This window comes from Vespa crabro, chromosome 19 (genome assembly GCF_910589235.1).
Source record: "Vespa crabro chromosome 19, iyVesCrab1.2, whole genome shotgun sequence".
Classification (NCBI taxonomy): domain Eukaryota; kingdom Metazoa; phylum Arthropoda; class Insecta; order Hymenoptera; family Vespidae; genus Vespa; species Vespa crabro.
This window is the reverse complement of record NC_060973.1, coordinates 566353-586311: the sequence shown is the minus strand read 5'-3', so window position 1 is coordinate 586311 and position 19959 is coordinate 566353. Positions and strand designations below refer to the sequence as shown.

Sequence of the window (19959 nt, the reverse complement as noted above, 5' to 3'; positions counted from 1 at the left end):
TATATATAAATATATATTTATATACATATATATATTTCGTATCACGTACGATACCTGTTAGACTTTGTAATACCGATAAATGTATGAACATTTTTGAAACCGCAAAACGATTGAGCGAAATAATGAGAATCGTGCATGTCTACAATGAGGATGTGGTGATTGAAACGAATAGCTCGCGTCGTGCAAGAGCAAAAAGTATACTGCCAGAGCTCAAATTAGTGGGATCAGAGTGTGGGTAAGCTCTTCCTTTTCTTTTATATACATATACATTTATATATCAACAATATAAAAAAAGTAACATAAAAAAACATAATTTATAATAAAAAATTTTATTTCAAAAAGTATATCTATTTTGGGAATAATATCAAGATAATATAATATGCATTGAAGGACTAATGGAATAGGTAAAACTAAATAGAGATCTCGATGGATATACAAAAAATTTATGCATAATAATAACAATAATTACAATAATTATTATTATGAGATGTATTATAAATATATGTAAATCATGAAATTTCTTCAAAGTTGTACTCGGTAGATTTCGGGCATGTTCGATGATGTACGGTAAATATTGAAGGCGCGCTTACGAATCTAGATTTTTTTGAATAATACCAAGAAACGATTTTCAATATGATACCGATAAAACGTACACGATGATATCAAATTCCTCTTATTTTATTTCAAGAGTCGATTGTACGAAGATATGACCTTTGAGCTTAGACTTTCTTATCAATGATTAAAAGCAAAGGTTGTGTCATAATTTAACTTGTACATGCGGATATCATTTTCACACAAATATAATAATTACAATCGGACAATATTATCATTCTAAGATCAATTGATAAGAATTTCCTCGAAATTAACTTTTGTTCGTATACGGTCATTTGTAAAATCGAGTAAGTTTTTCGATCGAGTTCGTTCAATGCTTTTGTGTACGTGTAAATGCAGATCATTTAGTAAAAAAAAAAAAAAAAAAATATAAAAAAATAACAATTGGTGAATTGGCGGTATTACCTAGTAATAACATTGAAAATGTGAATGTGTGTCACGGTGAAGGTAACCATTCGCAATGGCGTTGCAATTATCGCGTAAATTTATTACGTGTTAAAATCACATTTATATTTCTTTTCAAAAAATAATTACTTACATATGTATATGTATATATATATATATATATATGTACATTGTTAATAACATTTTGTCAAATAACATTAGTTATTTGACAAAAATTTAAAACCTAAGCAAAGTTTTTCCTATCCTTACAAAATATCAAGGTTATGTTCTCTTCCGTGAAAAAGCATTATCCATTTCGTATAAAGAAAATGACTGTTACAAAGATAAAAATATTTTCAGTTTATTTTCTAAAGAGTAAAGGCGAATTTTTTTCGTGTAATGATATATATGTCTTTCTGATCCTACCAATGAGCGATCAGCTGATTCTCCCACTTATTTGTTTTTCAGCAGACGACGTACGATTTGTATAGTGTGTTCAGCTACTAGATAATAGAGTCAAATATACACGCGTTAGGTTTATGCACGCTTTTATTGATAAAGTATCATCTATAGGAATAGAGACAAACGATTATTATACAACTAATAACCTTATGGCTGATCATGAAGTTGTCAAGTCTAAAAGGTGAGCGAAACAATCATGCTGTTTTGTTTTCTATGATCTGTCAAAATCTGAATGTTTCTTTGTATACGACCTTATCACGTTTAGTTGTATACTATGTTGATATATACGACACACGTTTGCACAAAATCACGCAATAAATTTTATATTACATCATCAATCAGTACACCTCGCATCATTTAATTATAATTTTCAATCTACCTATTAGATATCAAAAATTTCAGAATAAGTATGGCAAAATATCGATTTCCCCATTAATAAAATACGATTAAAATATGATCGACGATTAGAGATAATCTTAATATCAAATAATTTACGTATATTATAAGATTATAAAGTAAGAATTATATCAATAATTCTTACTTACGTTATATTTTCAAAATATGAAGATAAAGGTGAGAACTTTTTACACGCACGTGTTCTGTCGACTTTTTATTAATATTGTTGAAGTGTATATAATCGACGTTCAATAAGAAAGACATTAGTAACAATTGATATGTTTTTAGGTTAGATCTTTGTAATATATTTAACTTAAAAATTTTTTAAATATTTGTTATTGGGTTATAAGTTAAATATCGAAATTTAAATTTATACATAGATATGCCACTTCCTCTCATATACATATGCCCAAAAAGTTCTTTTGCCAACAAATTATATAATTTAATTTTGTTTTCTTTATTAGTTGGTTTTGGGGATGGTTTAGCTGGTCAGGATCATCCTCAACCATGTTACGTGCTGCAGAGAAAAAGATACTTTCTTGTAAGAACGATAAAATTTACAATTAGAATAAAATAATTTATTCGAAGAAGTATTTTATGTTTAATAGGTTTAAAAACAGCATACCGAGGATGGTATGTAGATATTGGTCCCGTAGTTGGTACAGCCGATAAAATATGGACTATATCTTTGAACGAAGAATCGGCCAAAACCCCTATTGTTCTCTTACATGGTTTGGGTGCAGGTGTAGCTCTTTGGTGCTTAAATTTTGATGCACTTGCATCGCAAAGACCAGTATATGCTATAGATCTTTTAGGTAATTATAGATATTATAATAATGTATATTACATATGCTAAATCATTTAAAATTAACGCATAGAATTTGAACATCATTCATTTTTATCTTAATTTTATGATAATCAAATAATGTTGTAATATAAATAAAGCAAGTATAATAATTTCCATAGGTTTTGGTAGGAGTAGTAGGCCAGTTTTTAGTTCAGAAGCAAAAGAAGCAGAGGAACAGTTAGTTCGTTCTATTGAAGAATGGAGGAGAGAAATGCAATTAGAAAAATTTGTATTGTTAGGACATTCAATGGGTGGTTTCCTAGCTGCATCCTATACTATGCAACATCCAGAAAGAGTAAAACACTTGATTCTTGCGGATCCTTGGGGATTCCCAGAGAGACCTTCGGAAGTAGCAATAAAAGCAAATGTTCCTCTTTGGGTTAAAGCCATAGCTTTTGTAGTACAGCCCTTAAATCCTCTTTGGGCAGTAAGAGTCGCAGGTCCATTTGGTTAGTATCATTTACTTATAAAATATACAAATTTTAACCTAATAATCACTTATTGCACTTCAGGACAATGGCTTATTGAAAAAACTAGGCCAGACATAGTTAAGAAATTCTCTTCATTTTTGAAAGATGATACAGGAGTAATTTCACAATATATACATCAATGCAATGCCCAAACTCCATCGTAAGTTGTTTTTTTTTTTTTATAAAAATCCATATTTACTATTGTAATAATTATTAAATAATTATCATTTTTCAAACTCTCTAGTGGCGAAAGTGCTTTTCATGCCATGATGCAAGGTTTTGGTTGGGCAAAGAATCCTATTGTGAAACGAATGGATAAATTAAATCCAGAAATTCCGATAACATTATTATACGGTAGCCGTTCTTGGGTAGATAATTCGGCTGGTGAGGCTATCAAACAATCTCGTTTGTCATCGTACGTTAATGTACAAGTTATAACAGGAGCAGGACATCATGTTTATGCCGATAAGAGTGACATTTTTAATAAATACGTATTGGAAGCATGTACTTTAAGCGATTCAACTCAGTCCTTATTAAATTCGCATATACATGCAAGTTTAAAATATGCAATAGAAAATAATGATTTATCGAAAATTGAAAGTAATACGTCTGAACCTCAAAGAATAGATGAAGAACAAGAATTAGATGCACAACGTCCAAGGTCTAGTTAATGTATATTTTATTATTTTATAAAATAGAATTTTATAATTATGTACACATGCATATATGAATTGTACATGAACTGCATGTATTAACATGTAATATTTAAAAAAAAAAAAGAAACAATATGCACAGATATATAGTATATTTAGCATTTGAATGTTATTAAACAGTTATATATATATATATATATATATATATATATATATAATACCATTTTTCAAAAATTCCTCTAATTATATTTCTGTATTAAAGCACTGTTAATCTATACGTATTTTGATGTTTATTTTTCTATTTTGACAATATGATAAAAAAAGGAATTGTAATTTAATTGATTTTGCTCTCGTCAAAAATTATACATTCAGGAGAAATTAAAAGTTCTCCGAACAAGATAGTTTCTTTCTATCCATGTGTAATATATCGATAACATTTATTGCATTAAATATTTTTTGTTTTATCTACTGTATAGCAATTTTTAACAATTGAAATTTTCCAACAGAAAAGAATTACCAAAGGAATAATACTTTGTACATGTACAACTACATTATATGCTATGTGGAACATAATTTTAACAATATTAATCAAAGTACAATTAAATCAATAAAAATATTCTAAGATTATTAGATAATAAGATTTTCGTATTCTTTGATTGTATAATAGTTGATTAACAGATTTATATAATGTAATTAAATTATTATGTATAAATAATTAAAATGTTCCACTTAAGTATTATATTTATATAAAATAATAAAAGAATGTATCAATTAATTCATTGATTGATTATTCTATTAAAATTTTTCTTTTTCAAAATCATATTCATCAAATTTATTGTAGGTACTTTCAAAGTTGTCGTCAAAGTATGTTTCTGTATTTTTATCATCATCATCATCATCATCATGATCATCATCATGTGTTAAAAATGGATTTTTTACCACTTTTTTAGGGTTTTTAAAGCTATATTTTCGTCTCTCCTCTATTTTTCTCTTCTTCAAGAATTCAATAAATAATTCTTGTTGATTTTTGTAACTAAGAGTATCTTTGTTATCAAGAGAAGTAGACAAAGGATCCATCATTTGTTCTGATTCTCTATTTAATATCTTTTCTTTACTTGTCTGATTTTTTAATTTATAAATAGAGTTTTTAATCTACAAATGAATAAATCAATAATATGAATTTAATTGTCTATTTGATCATATCTAATTGATCATACCTTTAACATGATTCCATGGTGATCCAATCCTAGAACATCATGCTTCATTTGTGGTAATATAATTTGAATTTTATCAGTACAATTATCAGTTTTATTATCATTAGTAATGTCTGATTGTATAATTGTATCATCAGTTTCTATATGATCTTTATCAAAATCAAACATTGCAAATCTTTTTTCAACGTTTCTTATTCTAGAAACCATTATATCTTTAACGAATTTTATAATGGGTACATAATTGATCACACGGAGTTGTGATAGTTCATGACGTAAAATAAATGAATATTTATCCAATACTTCTTCGATTGTTCTTGGCCAATTCTTATCATCCTCCTTCTCAAATGTCCAAAACACGTTAAGAATTTTATAATCTGAAGTCATACTCACATATGTTACTTCAACACCACGGTCGTACAATTCAGATGCAAGTTCACTAGTTGACATTAACTCAGTTATATGTTTCATAAACAATTTGTTAAGTACGTCTATCCTTCTCTTTACGTATATCGAGGATTGTTGTTTCTTCTGAGAGCTTGTGTAAGGATTCAAAGAAGCAGGTGTATTATTATTATACCACTTTCTGCGAGATCAAACGAAGATTCTTAGAAATTAATTAATAAATATTTTTACTTATGTAAATAGTTCCACCGACATGTACACTTAATTTCTACCTTTTAGGTTCACTTCTATTGAGTAACTTTGATATTAATTTACTTTCTCTTGCTACATAACTTTTGTAAATTGTATCACTAGAACAAATGGATCTACACACTGTATGAGGAGTTATACTAATTCGTATGTTTCTTGACATTTTTTACTAAATTATATTCTACATACGATTAAAGAACGATAAATATTTCAACTATTTTGAACTATGTAGAGAAGCTTTTTATATATATATATATATATATATATATATATATACGCGTATACATGCGCGTGAAGACTATTATCAGAGGAGCATTTTTAAAAGTAGTTCGTCTGTTTTGTCGTCAGAGGATATTCAAGATTGAAATCGATCTGTTAGGATCGATATATCGATATAAATCGATGTATTTAGGAACGAGATATGATTTAAATGGCGAAGGATAAACAAAAAATTTTTTATATACATATATATATATATATAAAACTGAAACAGAGCTTCGATCTTTTTCAACTAATTTACTTGATAGAATATTATATATGTACATATATATTAAAAGTTGTGATTAATAGAATGTTGAATTTTTACAGAACTTAAAAAATGGTTAGAGGAACTGTCATAATCGCTGTAACAAAATCGCAGGTAGCGTGCATTATATTTATAAATCAAATATATTATATTACTTTTTTTTTCATTCTCAAAGCTTGTAAATAGAAACTATACCAGAAATGACAGAAAGTAACTCGCACGTTAATATTTGTTTCCAGATAGTACTTTCACTCTCCTAAGATTACATACATTGAATAGTCATTGCGCATATTAAAAATTTGTTTTACTAAAAATTAAACATTATTCTCAAATGAAGGTATTTCATTTCTAACTTAAATTACAAATTTTTTTCGTAGGTGAAGAAATGATTTTTTACAATTTTAGTTGATCTTTTGTATCTTACAACTTGCGTTCTATATACCTTATATTTAATATTAAATGACAGGCTCATGAGATCAAGTTGTCAAATTTGAAATTGCTTAGAACTAAATAAAATTAAAAAAAATAAAAAAAAAAAAAAAAATAATGAAAAACCGCTTGGAGTTTAATCGACAAAATAGACTAAATTTCATAGTACACATAATAATTATCTAACTTACGACACTCCAAACTGAAAGTACATTGGTAGTAGAAATTATAATTCTTTAATTCTGAAATAATCAATTTAAATTGATACTTACGCCTAAAAGAAAATAAATGTAATTAGTCAAATTATATATATATATATATATATCAACACACACACACACACACACACACACACACACACACACACACACACACACACACACACACACACACACATACACACATACATACCAGAGCAGCAAAGATACAGATGTCATACGTACGTAGCAGATACACACATACATACACGTGTATTGTACATATATATATATATATATATAACTTGATTTGTCTTACTCTTGATATGCTCAAATATTTTGGTAAAATTAATATTACAATTTTACATAGCTAAAGCAAGTAACAGTTATATAAATTTAGATGTACGACGTTTATCTAAGTAAAGATAACAAATTGTTCAGTCAAAGTATAATTAGTCAATAATATTGACAATAACAAGTAATGACTATTATGAGATGTAAATGACAAAGCCCTATTTATACTAATTTTTGATATCGATGAGAAGTCACATAACAACATAATTTGTCGAATAATAATATATCGTAATTTCTGTAGAAAAATATTTTCATTCTTACTTGATTTTTAACAAGCAAGAGTTATTAGTTTTTCTATTACTATGAATGATAGCATGCATCTTTTTTGATATCAATACAGAGATGAAGATGATATTTTCCTAAAATTATTATAAAATGCTAAGGGCGCAATTACAATATTTTGTGAAATAGAAAACATCTTAAAAATCATAATTGTGTAATTAACACAATCGTTTAATGAACTATGCACATTCAAAATTAATAGCAATAGTTCTATATAAAAGAATTTTATATATGATGAATGTACGAACTGTACTTTGCGTAACATGCAAAATTGAAAAGTTTGTTAAAGTTGAAGAGAGAAAAAAAAAAAAAAAAAAAAACGATTCCATACGTTAGATTGAAAAACTTTTGTTTTTATTCCTGATGATACTATCTGACAAAAGAATAATTAGAATTTATTTCATGCTACATAGCCAAAAACAGATATTGCATTTCGATCTTCTCTGTATTGGTATAGCAGTAACTACTATTGCACCTTCTTTAATAGCTTTAATTTGACAGTGACAAATGACACTTATCTCTCTTAAAACCAATATATGACATATGTGTTACGTTGCTGATGCATATATCTGACGTTCATTCTTTTTTTCTTTGTTCATAGATTTTTCAAGATTGATTAACAGAAGTCACAATATCAGATCCAAAAAAAAAAAAAAAAAAAAAAAAAGAAAAGAAAAGAAAGAAAGAAAAAGAAAAGACAATAGATCTGTTAATCGTAATATCTCCGATATTTTAACTTAATCTATAAAAATAAAATTTTACAAAAAAACTTCTCTTCGAATTTTCACTTTGTATACTCTCACTTAAATCGTAAAGATTATTTCGAACTAAACGAATTATTGGTTTTTTGTACGACGCTCGTCCATAATGTTTTCTAGTTTTCTGACAACAGTCGTCGACTTTTTTATCGGAGAGGGTCCCTCTACCATTTCTACATCAGTAGTATCGTCTGATAAAAGTCGTTTCCCGACGCTTTTTTTTGCACTCACAGAAATCATCATTTTATTAATAGCTTCTAAGTCCTAAAAGAAAAAATGGGGGAAGAAAAAAAAAGAGAAAAAAAAAAAAGAAAAAGGAGGAAAGAAAGAAAGAAAGAAAAAAAAAAAAAAGAAATACAAGACATTATAAATTATTTCATACTTATGAAGATTATACTTATGATGGTATATTAAAAACATACCTTAGCCGGACTGCGACTAAAACAATAGCTTAATTGTGGCGCGGGTGATGCACTGATTGCTTTTGGATCAAGCGTACGTGTCGAAATACTGTCTGTAACACGTCTTACTGGAGAATTAGCACGAACTTTACTTTTAGGTAATGGGCTTAGAGTAAGAGTTTGAGTACTTCCACGTGCCAATCCTAATTTATTTGCAACTTCCTTAACTTGCGGCACATATACTGTATTATAGAATTTAATTAGATCTCCACGTCTTTCTGTTCCAAAATCTTGCGATGTTCCTGCCATATTTGTTGGCGTCGGAGGTGCCACATTAGCTTCCTCATCGGTTGGAACTTCATTACTTCCTGATGCTTCAATATTTGATCTTATTTCTTGGGGTCCCTTACAAATAAGTACTGACCTATATATGTGAGACTCTGCTTGCGGTTGTAAACGATAACATCGCATAATTTCGGTGAAAGAATTTTTCTCCATTTTAACTAATTTACATATCACATAAACTGCACACATAAGAATTTGATCGAGGTGTCGATCTCTCATTAACTCTGTGCGCTCCTTTATCGAATATTCAAAGATTGTCCATATTTTTTTCTGTAAGTCTACATCTGTAATATCTAAGGAATTACAGAGATCCTGCATACGTACACATGCGAGATTATAGAATTTTCTAAAGAATAACGCAACGGAGCCGGTTTTTTTTGGTTTTCCAATTTCCCTAGTAGCTGGTGTGATTTGTGATAAATTAGTTGTTGTCTGTGAAGTAGATGTCCTTGGTACCGTAAGTTGATCGGGTAATGCTAGAAGTATTCGAGAATTACCATCAAATACGACTTTAGAAGAAACACGTAAAACACTTTGCCCACTAGTTCTGGTATCAGGAAATAAACGTTTTTTAGCTATGCCAGATGCCGTTATTGGCGATTGAAATCTGAAATATTTAGAATTATTTGAAATACAAGTATTTGGCATATCAAGTGGGCAATAACAACAAGAATATAATTAAAAACCTCTCAGATGCGGAAGAAATTGGACTTTGTTGTATATCATGGTGGTGTCCACGATCCAAAGCAATTCTTCTTAGCACTGGTTGCCCCGCAGTATTTGGATCAACTGTTTCTAACGTACCAGGTAGAGAAACATCTTCACAACTAGGTACTTCACCAATGGTAGATTCAATGGCCTGCCATAACGGACTATTTTTTTGCCAAGCTAGGGCTTCTAATATTCTTTCTTCTATTTGACTTAAATGCTTTACAACATCGCGTGGTAATTGTTCTTCTGCTCGTACTATGATTTCTATAACTTTATAGAAATAATAAGCTTCTAAGTCCAAGGCCTTCAATATCCATGGAAAGACCTTATCGTTACTTTTGTATGAGTAAATAACTATTTCTAAGCAGCAAGCAAATAAACATCGTATAAATCTTTCGTTCATAAGTAAATTCTGAAATAAATATGTAAAATATTTTTCATACATACAATCATGGTTTATATCTCTCTAGGAATATATTTTAGACTTACCGTAATATCATAATTAGGCTTTTTACGTTTTTCATCATTAAGAATCATCTCTAAAAATTTATAGAAGAGAGTTTGTCCTAAATAAAGACGTTTCCTTCCAAAATCTAGAGTCGAACTTTCACTAGTATCTGAACTTTTGGTGTAATTGGCACAAAATAATTCACCTATCTCTTTTACTTTCGTTGTTACAAATGTTCTGACATCTTGGGTGCAATTATTGAATATTTGTAATAAATTCGTGCTTGGTGAAGATTGACCAGCTAACATGGCCTGAAGACGGATTACACTTTGAGTAGCAGTAAAGACTGGAGTTACATTTGATACATCCTTTGGTTTCAGATATTTGCGACCTGTTAATGGAGTTGGAGGAGCTAGATGTTGTATTTGCTGTAAGGATAAAAATATATTCATACAATTATAGCGTATAATACTTAAATATAATTTTAATGAAATTACCATTAACTTACCCCTGCATAATGATCTCGTTTTGATTGAAATTGATCATGAACATCGCTATTACTACTACTCTGTGCAGGTGAACCAATATTATCACCAGCATCTTGACCTGTAAATAGATTCCTTTGTTTAAATATTTCTGTATCTTAACATATTTATAAAATATAGGTAATGGTATGTGTAAATTAATTTGCTTGGCCATTTTCATAATTTAAGAAAACAATGATAAAGCGATTATAATAAAGTGTCTAATTTAAAAAGGTAAGTCTACAACTATGCGATTAACTACCCTATATATTCTCTATATACATATATATATATATATATATATATATATATGCATGTATATGTAATCAAAAATATAGTATTAGTAACATACCATAATTTGTTTCCAATTGAACGTCAGAAATAATAAAAAAAAAGTTATAAACCTACCTTTTACAGGCATAGGTTTTGCAAATTTAGTACGACAAATAATATCTCCTCCAACTATTTCCAAGCTTGATATTCCGCCTAGCCTCACTCGCCTCCACTCTGCTGCAAACCACAGCCAAGGCAAAGCAGACACAAATTGGTTAACAGCAAGAAATGAAAATTATTGAAAGATAAGATAAAAACAGAGAGCTAATGACAATCTCTTTGGATTGAATGTAATAGTAAAAAACAAAGAAATGTATAGATTTTAAATGATATTCAATGAAACAAAAAAAGATGAATTAAGTAATATAGATGTGTATGCGCGTTGTTTAACAAAATAACATCTACTATAAGTTTAAATAGAAAATGTGAAACGTGTCAGCATGCTTTAAATACTACAGTATGAGCTGCAAAAGCATTGTAATTGAAAAGAAAAAAGGAAAAAAAAAAAAAGAAAGAAAGAAAAGAAAAGAAAAAGAAAAAAAAAAAAACAAAAACTAATAACAACAAAAGAGAACAGTAAGTACATGCAAAAGCTTCATTATTTATGCCATATATAAATATATGTGTTAAAATGAAATATTTAATAAGCATTCAATAAAATTGAAGAAATTTTACCTAGAAATATTCTTTCATCAAAGTCTCCAACACTCAACACATGTTGCTCATATGCTTTATTGACAGCTTTACTATTGCCATCAAAATTCAAAGCTTCTAAAATGCCAGAAAAATTTGATTGATCTCCACGAAGAATTCTCTCATTAAATAATTTATTAACATGATTCTTCAAGTGATATTCTTTGATACATTTAGCTTCAACAGAAACAGCTTCATGACGCTCACATAACAAGTTAATAATGCAATTTGGATTTTGCGGTGGCACATAATTTTCATCATTGAAATTTGATGGCAAACCTGTAACAAGATGCATGTATTAAGATATTCATCGACTTTACTTTGAAATATTAAAAATAAGACTTTATCTTACCAGGAAAATTAGGATTTAAAAGATCTTTTCTATTTGCCATTAAAGCATTGGCATATATAAGATCGCAACAAGCCAAAAGTAAATGATAGGAATTAACTAAATCATCAGAAATATCGGGGAATGCTCCTTTTATACAAATAAATAATGTCCAACAAAATTCAAAAACTCTAGATGGTGTACAAGGATATGTTTTATTTCTTCTTGATCTGGATGGTCTTGAAATGTCATCAGATGGGTCTTTAAATATATCCGTAAAAATTGGTTGATACTTTTTAAAAATCACCATAGAAACTGAAAAGTTCCCCTCAAGTTTCTCAATTTTTTCTCGGAAATCTTGAGGCATGTTAGCCATGTCTGCCCAAGATTTGCTTTTTGTAAAGAACTGTATTAATGGTAGATTGCATAATTGTAGAAGCCGAGTTAAAGATACACAATTTCCTTCTACGCTACTACCTGTTCTTCCAACCATAGGTGTAGAAGATTTTCTGCATGCCACATATAAAGCACATCCTATCCAATGAAGCTGATCACCCTGAAAATGTGACAATTATTAAATATATATAGTTACCATTTATTTTAAATTTACTTACATGACATAGATAGCTTAAATAATATTGATTTTGTTGTGTAAATTCTTGATATTCGTGTAAAAATATTTAATAGAAATAAAATAACATATATGATGAGAAACAGATTATTATCAGCTTTGAAACAATTTGAAATTTAAATAAAAGAAGATTTATTTGGTCATATGCTTGGAAGATAGAAGAAATATATTTTGTTTAGTTTTTATTAAGAATAAATCTCTTCTTTAATTAGATCAATGTTAAAATCACCTCTAACGTATAATTTTGTCGAATAGTTTCGTAAGATCTCCAAGCTTCCGAAGCAGCAGTTGCATCCATATTTAATTTCTGACATAAATCTTGATGTCTACTATAAGTTGAATCCTCCATATCTTCCGACTCTCCCATTTTGCACGGAGAATATTATGAACAATTACTTTAAAATAATATGGACAAATTAAACACAAGTATCGGTTATCTGCGCCATACGAGAATGGCTCTACTAAAGCTGTTCCTTGGCGGGAAACTACACGAGCGCCGCCATATTTGCCATGTTGGCGGGAAACGTAGAGAGGCAATTAGGAGAAAAAAATTCTCAAGGATGGGTCTATACACTTACGTAGCTTATACTAAATAATCTCAAGATACAAAAAATAACTAGAATCTAATATTAATCCATTTTCACTTTCTTTTTCCTTCCATAACATCGATTATTGATCGAATGAGAAAGAAAGATTTTCCTTAAGTTCACAAACAGAACACATTTATCTCTTCGTTTGCGTGTATGCGTAAGTTGTAAGATGGAAACAACGAATTAGAAGATTAATATATTTATGTGTGTAATATTATTAACGCATGCGCTTCCTCATATGTACTTCTTCTATCTTGAGAACAAATATAGTTCAATATATAAAACAGAAGAATAATATTTATTGTAAAATTAACTTTATTAGAATCATCATTAGTATTTTACGAATTTTTTTATTAACTATCATTTGGATTAATTGCAAATGCTAAGAGAGCTAATCAAAATGTCTGATAGATATCTCTGTGCTATAACGCGGTAAAACTTTAAAATAATTTTACTTTATCAGTCTTCCTGTTCGACCAATCAGCGTGCCTGTTTTATATGATAGGTTATTTTGCAATAACCTACTGTTTTCTGGCTCTAACGGACGGAAATTTTTGCCGGGAAAAGATTGAGCTATATACGTAGATTGAATCTAGTGTTTATAACCTATTTCAAGTATTTATATTTTAATATTACTCTAATTAAAGATTTCTTCGTTGTTTAATAGCTACTTATAATTCGAAGACAGGAATTACATAATGTCAAGCCCTTTAGGCCCACCTCGTTCCAACCGATCAGCAAGCAATGATAGCGGTTCTGTTAGAGGTTTTGTAACGAATACAATTATTATATATTATTATTTTATAAAATATATTTTTTTAATCGCACATTTGTTGTTTCTGAAAAGGTTTAAAATATTAATTTGAATTTTAGTTAGATTTTCTATTTTACTGTATATCCTCTCTTTCGAAAGAAAACAATTCATAATAAAAATTCCATTAAACAGGAACTCCACAAAAAAGACCTAGCAACAATACAGTAGAAACTCCACTACGATGGGGAAGTCGTCGTATTCAAGAGACGATCGCTGGATCATCAGAAGGTGGCTCTCAAATACCTGCATCTTCTCCAAATGCAGCACAACAAACGAGTCCACTTGCTCCAGGGATGAGTGAAATAGATTTATCATCTCCATTGAATTATGGTACACCTAGTTCTTTAGGATCTATTCGTACTCCACGAAGTAGCGTAAGAGGAACGCCTATTCGGCAAAGAACAGATATCAGAACAGACAAGCATATGCGCCAAGTTAATTTATCTGAACCGGTAAATTAATAAATATTTACTTTGCAATTATTATTTAAATATTAACAATGAAACAATATCTTTTTTTTTTTTTTGTTTTTTTGAAACAATATGTTTTTTATTTAGATACCTGAGGAACCAAATATTCCAGGTACATCAGAAAGTGAAAATGCAGGTCCACAATTAGTAATATGGGGTACAAATGTGGTGGTAAATCGTTGTAAAGAGCAATTCAAACGTTTCGTGCTTCGCTTTATCGATCCAGAGGCTGAAAATGATGAGTTACCAGAAAACATGAACTTAACAGAGCCATTATATTTACAAAAGCTCGAAGAAATTCATACGTTAGAGGAACCATATTTGAATATAAATTGTGCGCACCTGGAGATTTTTGATGAACAATTATATCGGCAATTAATATGCTATCCACAAGAAGTCATACCTACTATGGATATGGCAGCCAATGAAATGTTCTTCGAGAGATATCCAGCAGCGGTTTTAGAACATCAGATACAAGTACGGCCGTTTAACGTTAGTAGAACTAAAAGTATGCGCTTGCTCAATCCAGAAGATATAGATCAATTAATTACTGTTTCCGGTATGGTAATTAGAACATCTAATATCATGCCAGAGATGAGAGAAGCATTCTTTGAATGTATCATATGTGGATTCTCAACTTTAGTAGAAATGGACAGAGGTCGTATAGTCGAGCCTACAGCTTGTACAAAATGTAACAATAATTATTGTTTTACATTGATACACAATCGCAGCCACTTCTCTGACAAGCAAATGATTAAGTTACAAGAATCGCCTGATGATATGCCTGCTGGACATACTCCTCATACTGTTATCATTTTTGCACATAATGATTTAGTTGATGCCGTTTCTCCTGGCGATAGAGTATATGTTACAGGAATATATCGTGCACAGCCATTACGCGTTAATCCAAGACAGTCTAATGTCCGTGCCGTTTATAAGACACACATTGATGTTGTTCATTTTAGGAAACATGATTCAAAAAGATTGTACGATCAGCAAGAAGGTAAAGATCACGCATTTCCGCCTGAGAGAGTAGAACTTTTAGAATTATTGTCGCAGAAGGAAGATGTTTATGAGAGATTAGCCAGGCATATAGCGCCAAGTATTTATGAAAATGAAGATGTGAAGAAAGGTATATTACTTCAACTTTTTGGGGGCACGAAGAAAGGTGAAGGTATCATCAGAAGGAAACATTTTCGTTCGGAAATAAATATATTACTCTGCGGTGATCCTGGTACCAGCAAATCACAGTTATTACAATTTGTTTTCAACTTGGTCCCACGTTCACAATACAGCAGCGGTAAAGGTTCTAGTGCCGTTGGTTTAACAGCTTATGTAACTAAAGATCCAGAAACTAGACAGTTAGTATTACAAACTGGAGCTCTGGTATTGGCAGATAATGGGATATGTTGCATAGATGAATTTGATAAAATGAACGATAGTACTCGTTCTATTTTGCACGAAGTTATGGAACAGCAAACCTTAAGCATTGCCAAAGCAGGCATTATTTGTCAATTAAATGCAAGAACAAGTATTTTAGCTGCTGCAAATCCCTGTGGATCACAATGGAATAAAAATAAAACTGTGAATATATTTATATATCTATATATTATAGTTACCGTATAGTATAATAATTAATGGAGTTTTTACTTTCAGGTCATAGAGAATGTGATGTTACCTCATACGTTAATGTCTCGTTTCGATTTGATCTTTCTTATGTTAGATCCTCAAAGTGAAATTTTCGATAGGAAATTGGCACGCCATTTGGTATCTCTTTATTATAAAACAGAATTAGAGGATGAAGATGAAATCATAGATATGAGCATACTTCGTGATTACATAGCATTTGCTAAGGAACACATTCATCCAACTCTCAACGAGGAGAGCCAACAGAGATTGATTCAAGCTTATGTTGATATGAGGAGAGTAGGTAGTGGTCGTGGACAAATTACTGCGTATCCGAGACAATTAGAATCTTTAATACGATTATCCGAAGCTCATGCGAAAATGCGATTTAGCAATGTTGTAGAAATAGAAGATGTAGAAGAAGCCTGGAGGTTAGAATTAAGGATTAATAAATTCATTATGTTCGAAATATGGATTATACTAATAATGATTATTAAATAAACATTTATATTTAAAATAGATTACATCGGGAAGCTTTAAAACAATCAGCTATCGATCCTTTAAGCGGTAAAATTGACATCGGTATATTAACTACTGGAATTTCTTCAGCAGCCAGAAAACGAAAATTCGAATTAATCGAGGCTTTGAAAAAATTAATTCAATCGAAAAGTAAAACATCTATGCTTAATTATCAGAAAATTTTTACTGAACTGAGAGGGGCATCAGACGTGGTAAGTATATTTTATAGATTTCTTTTTATCATATTTATACGACATTTTATATGACATATGTGTTACTTATCAATTTTTAGTTGGTGACACGTGAGATGTTTGAAGATGCTTTGAAAGATTTACAGGATGACGGGGTTTTAATTGTTGTTGGCAAAAATGCAATTCGTATATGTTAACATTTTTCTAAGATTCCTTTATAATATGATATATTCTTCTAATAAACTTTTTTTTCTAATTTTTTTCGCCTTTTCTTTTTCATTTTCTTTTTCTTTTTTCTAACATGCAGTTAAACTCTCGTTTATTTTAGACCTTAGGCTTTAGATTATAAATCTAAAATAAACGTTACAAGTAAGAATGGAAAGAAGCAGAACATTTTAAATTAAAGCTTTACTTTTCTATTCAGATATGCAGTTTTGAAAAATTTTTGGATATTGTACGGATTTACATTTATCTGAAACTTGTACAGTACCTGAAAACATTATGGGAAAAATTATCATTCTAGGTATAGTTTTTTTTTTTCCCCCCGTGAAACTAACAATATAGAAGAATATTTATTAAATATTAATATCATTTAATGATTATTAAAAAATTTAATCGTTTTATTTAACAATTGTAATTCGAAAGTTAGCAACAATTTGAACGAACTTTGTATTAAATTTTACAAAATTATTTCAGAATAGTCTTTTTGGTGTTTTACTTGTCACGTTAAAGGTACATTTAAATTTGTGAAAGTTTAAGGGAAACGTTTGTCAGTTAGAGAAATTTTAATCCTCTTGAAAGGTTTTTGAAAGATTGTAAATCAACTTGTCAGGTAAAATTTTTCTTAAAACTAATCATTTTCTTTTTCAAGGACAACCCGTACATTTCTCCGTGGACTTTTCACTCATAGAATACACGCCTTTGTGTGTAATTTAGAAATTTTTCTGCTATTTAAGATAGCAGAAAATGAAATTTAAAAACTACGTTTTTGTTATTTTATTTATAAATGAGGAGTCTGAAAAAAATCATATATTCTTTTAAGTGCACGTATTATATTAACAAGTCGTTGGTTGACAAGTCAATACGTTAGAAAAAGTATGTAGTTACGAAATAACATTTATGCGTATATTCAACGAAGTAAAAAAAGAAAGTTTGTACACTGAGGGTATGCCAGGTGTACAATAATATCTCGAAAATCTAGGAACAAAGGAAAAATAGGTAAAGCACCCCGTGGCGCAGGCAATTTCCAGTAAAGGATCATTGTTCGTATTTTTGGAGACCGTACAATGTACGAAGAAAATAAAATGTATGTACGCGAGAAGCGTTTTTTATTTTTCTAAAAATCCTGATAAAAATATTAATGAATTAGAAACTTTGAACGTGCCAAAATTTTATTTACCATACACATTATTATTATTATTGTTACGGATTAACAGAAAAATTATTATCAATGGATACAAATATTATGAAAGATTTCGTAGTTTCATGTAAAAGTCTTGTATTCGTGTTTTTTCAAAAATTCAACACGTGCAAAATTGAAAAAGAAAGAAAAAAGAACTGGTCGTTGCAGAATTTACAACGTTTATCGAAAATCCCTTCCCTTTTTTCAGCACTCGTGCTATGTCAATAGGAACAATGAGGTACATCGATAATACGGTGAAACGGCCTAGCAACAGGGATTTTTCAAAATTCTGTAAATCCGTTTCAAGTATTATTTAGAAAACTAACGAAACATAATTCTCGTTCCCTTATAGAAAATAACAAGAGAAGATTTTAATATTTTTTTTTATCTACGAAAAGGTAAATTCTATATTGTTAAATTTAAATGGTATAATAATTAATGAAAATCTTTAATCTAGTCGATGATTCAAATATTTTTGTTCTTACGAAAGTTGACACCAAGCTTAAAGTAGACATTTTAATCGTAGATCTTTTGTAACGCAGACTTACAATGAGCTAAATGTGTTAAGGAATTCCAACCCCCGTCTTGCGAGATATGGAATCTGTTGGAAAAGTGGGATCATCTTATCATTTTATTATCCGACCGATCTACCGCTCGTTCCAATTTACTTTTGTTTTTATCTTGGGAAGTCAACGTTCCAACGTTACGATGTATTTATGTATGTATATTATAAATTTATCATTTTCTCACATATACATATTCTTAATACTTATTTATTTTTACACTCGTGTACTTACAGATTTTCTTTAAGACTTTTCCCTTTAAGAAATTTCAGTTAGATTTTTGTCAAGAGAATTACTCTTTCTAAATCACCCGAATTGAGAATTTAGCAAGATCATGTTTAAAAAAAAAAAAAAAAAAAAAAAAAAAATAAAAAATAATTGTTTTGCGAAAAACAAACAATAAAATTGATATACGTTCTTAACTCTTAGGGCTTAAACGTAAAAGTGGTGCTGTTGAAACGAAACGACCTGTAGAGAGATCTATATGTATACACGCGGCGCCCACGTTTCATGCGCGGGCGTCGCGACGGAGGCGTCGTACTACGTAGTTTTGCACTTGCGGTGACCTTGGGAGCACCCACGTATCAGGGAGAGAAAGAGGGGGTAAGGATATTCGTTCATCGACGTTCCCATTCCCTTTTGCCCCTCCTTTACCCTATCATTGAGATACGCGACGACGTACAACGCACGTACCTAACACACACACACATACACTTTCTTTCTTTCTTTCTTTCTTTTCTCTTTTTACTTTACAAGATATTACTGTGTTCGATATAATATATAAATATATCTATACGTTAATTGGTATTTTGATGATATTGAGTAGATGAATCTTTTACGATGATTTTTAATAGCATTTGGTTACAACATTACCAATCTCCCTTTATTCCTTAGAAACATAATTATCGTACAATATGAAAATGCTCGTTCAATTGTCAAAGAACAAAAACAAGATTTTCTTATCTGATAATATTTCTTTTTCAACTTTTATTTATACATACACACACACACACACACGTATATATATATATAATATTTTTCTTGATTGTTACAAACGATATATACAAAGAAAAAATATATCTTGTTAGAGTAGTACTATGTTATCTCGCTTAAACAAAATTATTAAAACGTTATC

The 19959-nt window shown here is 29.8% G+C and overlaps 4 protein-coding genes across 10 annotated transcripts; 2 read left to right on the top strand and 2 right to left on the bottom strand.

Moving 5' to 3' along the window:
- Positions 1-44: 44 nt before the first annotated feature.
- On the top strand, positions 45-4599 carry LOC124430860 ((Lyso)-N-acylphosphatidylethanolamine lipase). 4 transcript variants are annotated; one of them, XM_046978007.1, is made up of 7 exons: positions 101-235; positions 1465-1639; positions 2319-2395; positions 2463-2669; positions 2821-3150; positions 3214-3331; positions 3416-4599. In XM_046978007.1, the coding sequence occupies exons 2-7, from the start codon at positions 1536-1538 to the stop codon at positions 3840-3842; spliced, it is 1263 nt and encodes a 420-aa protein (XP_046833963.1). In that variant the 5' UTR covers positions 101-235; positions 1465-1535; the 3' UTR covers positions 3843-4599. The 4 variants fall into 4 exon arrangements, with proteins under 4 accessions (XP_046833962.1, XP_046833963.1, XP_046833965.1 ...); XM_046978009.1 differs by having other exon boundaries at positions 125-235; positions 1468-1639; XM_046978006.1 differs by lacking the exon at positions 1465-1639 and having other exon boundaries at positions 45-235.
- An 8-nt stretch (positions 4600-4607) lies between these two features.
- On the bottom strand, positions 4608-5972 carry LOC124430861. The gene is made up of 3 exons (XM_046978011.1): positions 5713-5972; positions 5042-5621; positions 4608-4976 (listed from the first exon to the last, which is right to left on the bottom strand). The coding sequence occupies exons 1-3, from the start codon at positions 5850-5852 to the stop codon at positions 4620-4622; spliced, it is 1077 nt and encodes a 358-aa protein (XP_046833967.1). The 5' UTR covers positions 5853-5972; the 3' UTR covers positions 4608-4619.
- A 229-nt stretch (positions 5973-6201) lies between these two features.
- LOC124430858 (retinoblastoma-like protein 2) lies at positions 6202-13142 on the bottom strand. Of its 4 annotated transcripts, XM_046978003.1 has the most exons (10): positions 12879-13015; positions 12496-12574; positions 12043-12424; positions 11673-11969; positions 11073-11174; positions 10649-10746; positions 10182-10568; positions 9668-10104; positions 8658-9588; positions 6202-8499 (listed from the first exon to the last, which is right to left on the bottom strand). In XM_046978003.1, exons 2-10 carry the CDS (start codon positions 12538-12540, stop codon positions 8314-8316), a joined length of 2865 nt encoding a protein of 954 aa, XP_046833959.1. In that variant the 5' UTR covers positions 12541-12574; positions 12879-13015; the 3' UTR covers positions 6202-8313. The 4 variants fall into 4 exon arrangements, with proteins under 4 accessions (XP_046833959.1, XP_046833956.1, XP_046833957.1 ...); XM_046978000.1 differs by having other exon boundaries at positions 12043-12574; positions 12879-13142; XM_046978001.1 differs by having other exon boundaries at positions 11073-11171; positions 12043-12574; positions 12879-13142.
- Positions 13143-13767: 625 nt separating this feature from the next.
- Positions 13768-17116, top strand: LOC124430639 (DNA replication licensing factor MCM4). The gene is made up of 6 exons (XM_046977515.1): positions 13768-14004; positions 14186-14505; positions 14611-16107; positions 16180-16580; positions 16670-16880; positions 16961-17116. The coding sequence occupies exons 1-6, from the start codon at positions 13938-13940 to the stop codon at positions 17054-17056; spliced, it is 2592 nt and encodes an 863-aa protein (XP_046833471.1). The 5' UTR covers positions 13768-13937; the 3' UTR covers positions 17057-17116.
- The last annotated feature ends 2843 nt before the right edge of the window (positions 17117-19959 follow it).

Excerpts from the sequence above, each read along its gene's own strand:
- LOC124430860 (XM_046978006.1), top strand. The coding sequence starts at position 84 with ATGAACATTTTTGAAACCGCAAAACGATTGAGCGAAATAATGAGAATC. Across the intron at positions 2,670-2,820 it reads ATATGCTATAGATCTTTTAG|GTTTTGGTAGGAGTAGTAGG; the intron begins GTAATTATAGAT and ends TAATTTCCATAG. Across the intron at positions 3,151-3,213 it reads AAGAGTCGCAGGTCCATTTG|GACAATGGCTTATTGAAAAA; the intron begins GTTAGTATCATT and ends ATTGCACTTCAG.
- LOC124430639 (XM_046977515.1), top strand. The coding sequence starts at position 13,938 with ATGTCAAGCCCTTTAGGCCCACCTCGTTCCAACCGATCAGCAAGCAAT. Across the intron at positions 14,506-14,610 it reads AAGTTAATTTATCTGAACCG|ATACCTGAGGAACCAAATAT; the intron begins GTAAATTAATAA and ends TTTTTTATTTAG. Across the intron at positions 16,581-16,669 it reads GATGTAGAAGAAGCCTGGAG|ATTACATCGGGAAGCTTTAA; the intron begins GTTAGAATTAAG and ends TATTTAAAATAG.
- LOC124430861 (XM_046978011.1), bottom strand. The coding sequence starts at position 5,852 with ATGTCAAGAAACATACGAATTAGTATAACTCCTCATACAGTGTGTAGA. Across the intron at positions 5,622-5,712 it reads AATAGAAGTGAACCTAAAAG|AAAGTGGTATAATAATAATA; the intron begins GTAGAAATTAAG and ends TTGATCTCGCAG. Across the intron at positions 4,977-5,041 it reads ACCATGGAATCATGTTAAAG|ATTAAAAACTCTATTTATAA; the intron begins GTATGATCAATT and ends ATTCATTTGTAG.
- LOC124430858 (XM_046978000.1), bottom strand. The coding sequence starts at position 13,016 with ATGGGAGAGTCGGAAGATATGGAGGATTCAACTTATAGTAGACATCAA. Across the intron at positions 12,575-12,878 it reads GACAAAATTATACGTTAGAG|GGTGATCAGCTTCATTGGAT; the intron begins GTGATTTTAACA and ends TCACATTTTCAG. Across the intron at positions 9,589-9,667 it reads ATTTCTTCCGCATCTGAGAG|ATTTCAATCGCCAATAACGG; the intron begins GTTTTTAATTAT and ends TAAATATTTCAG.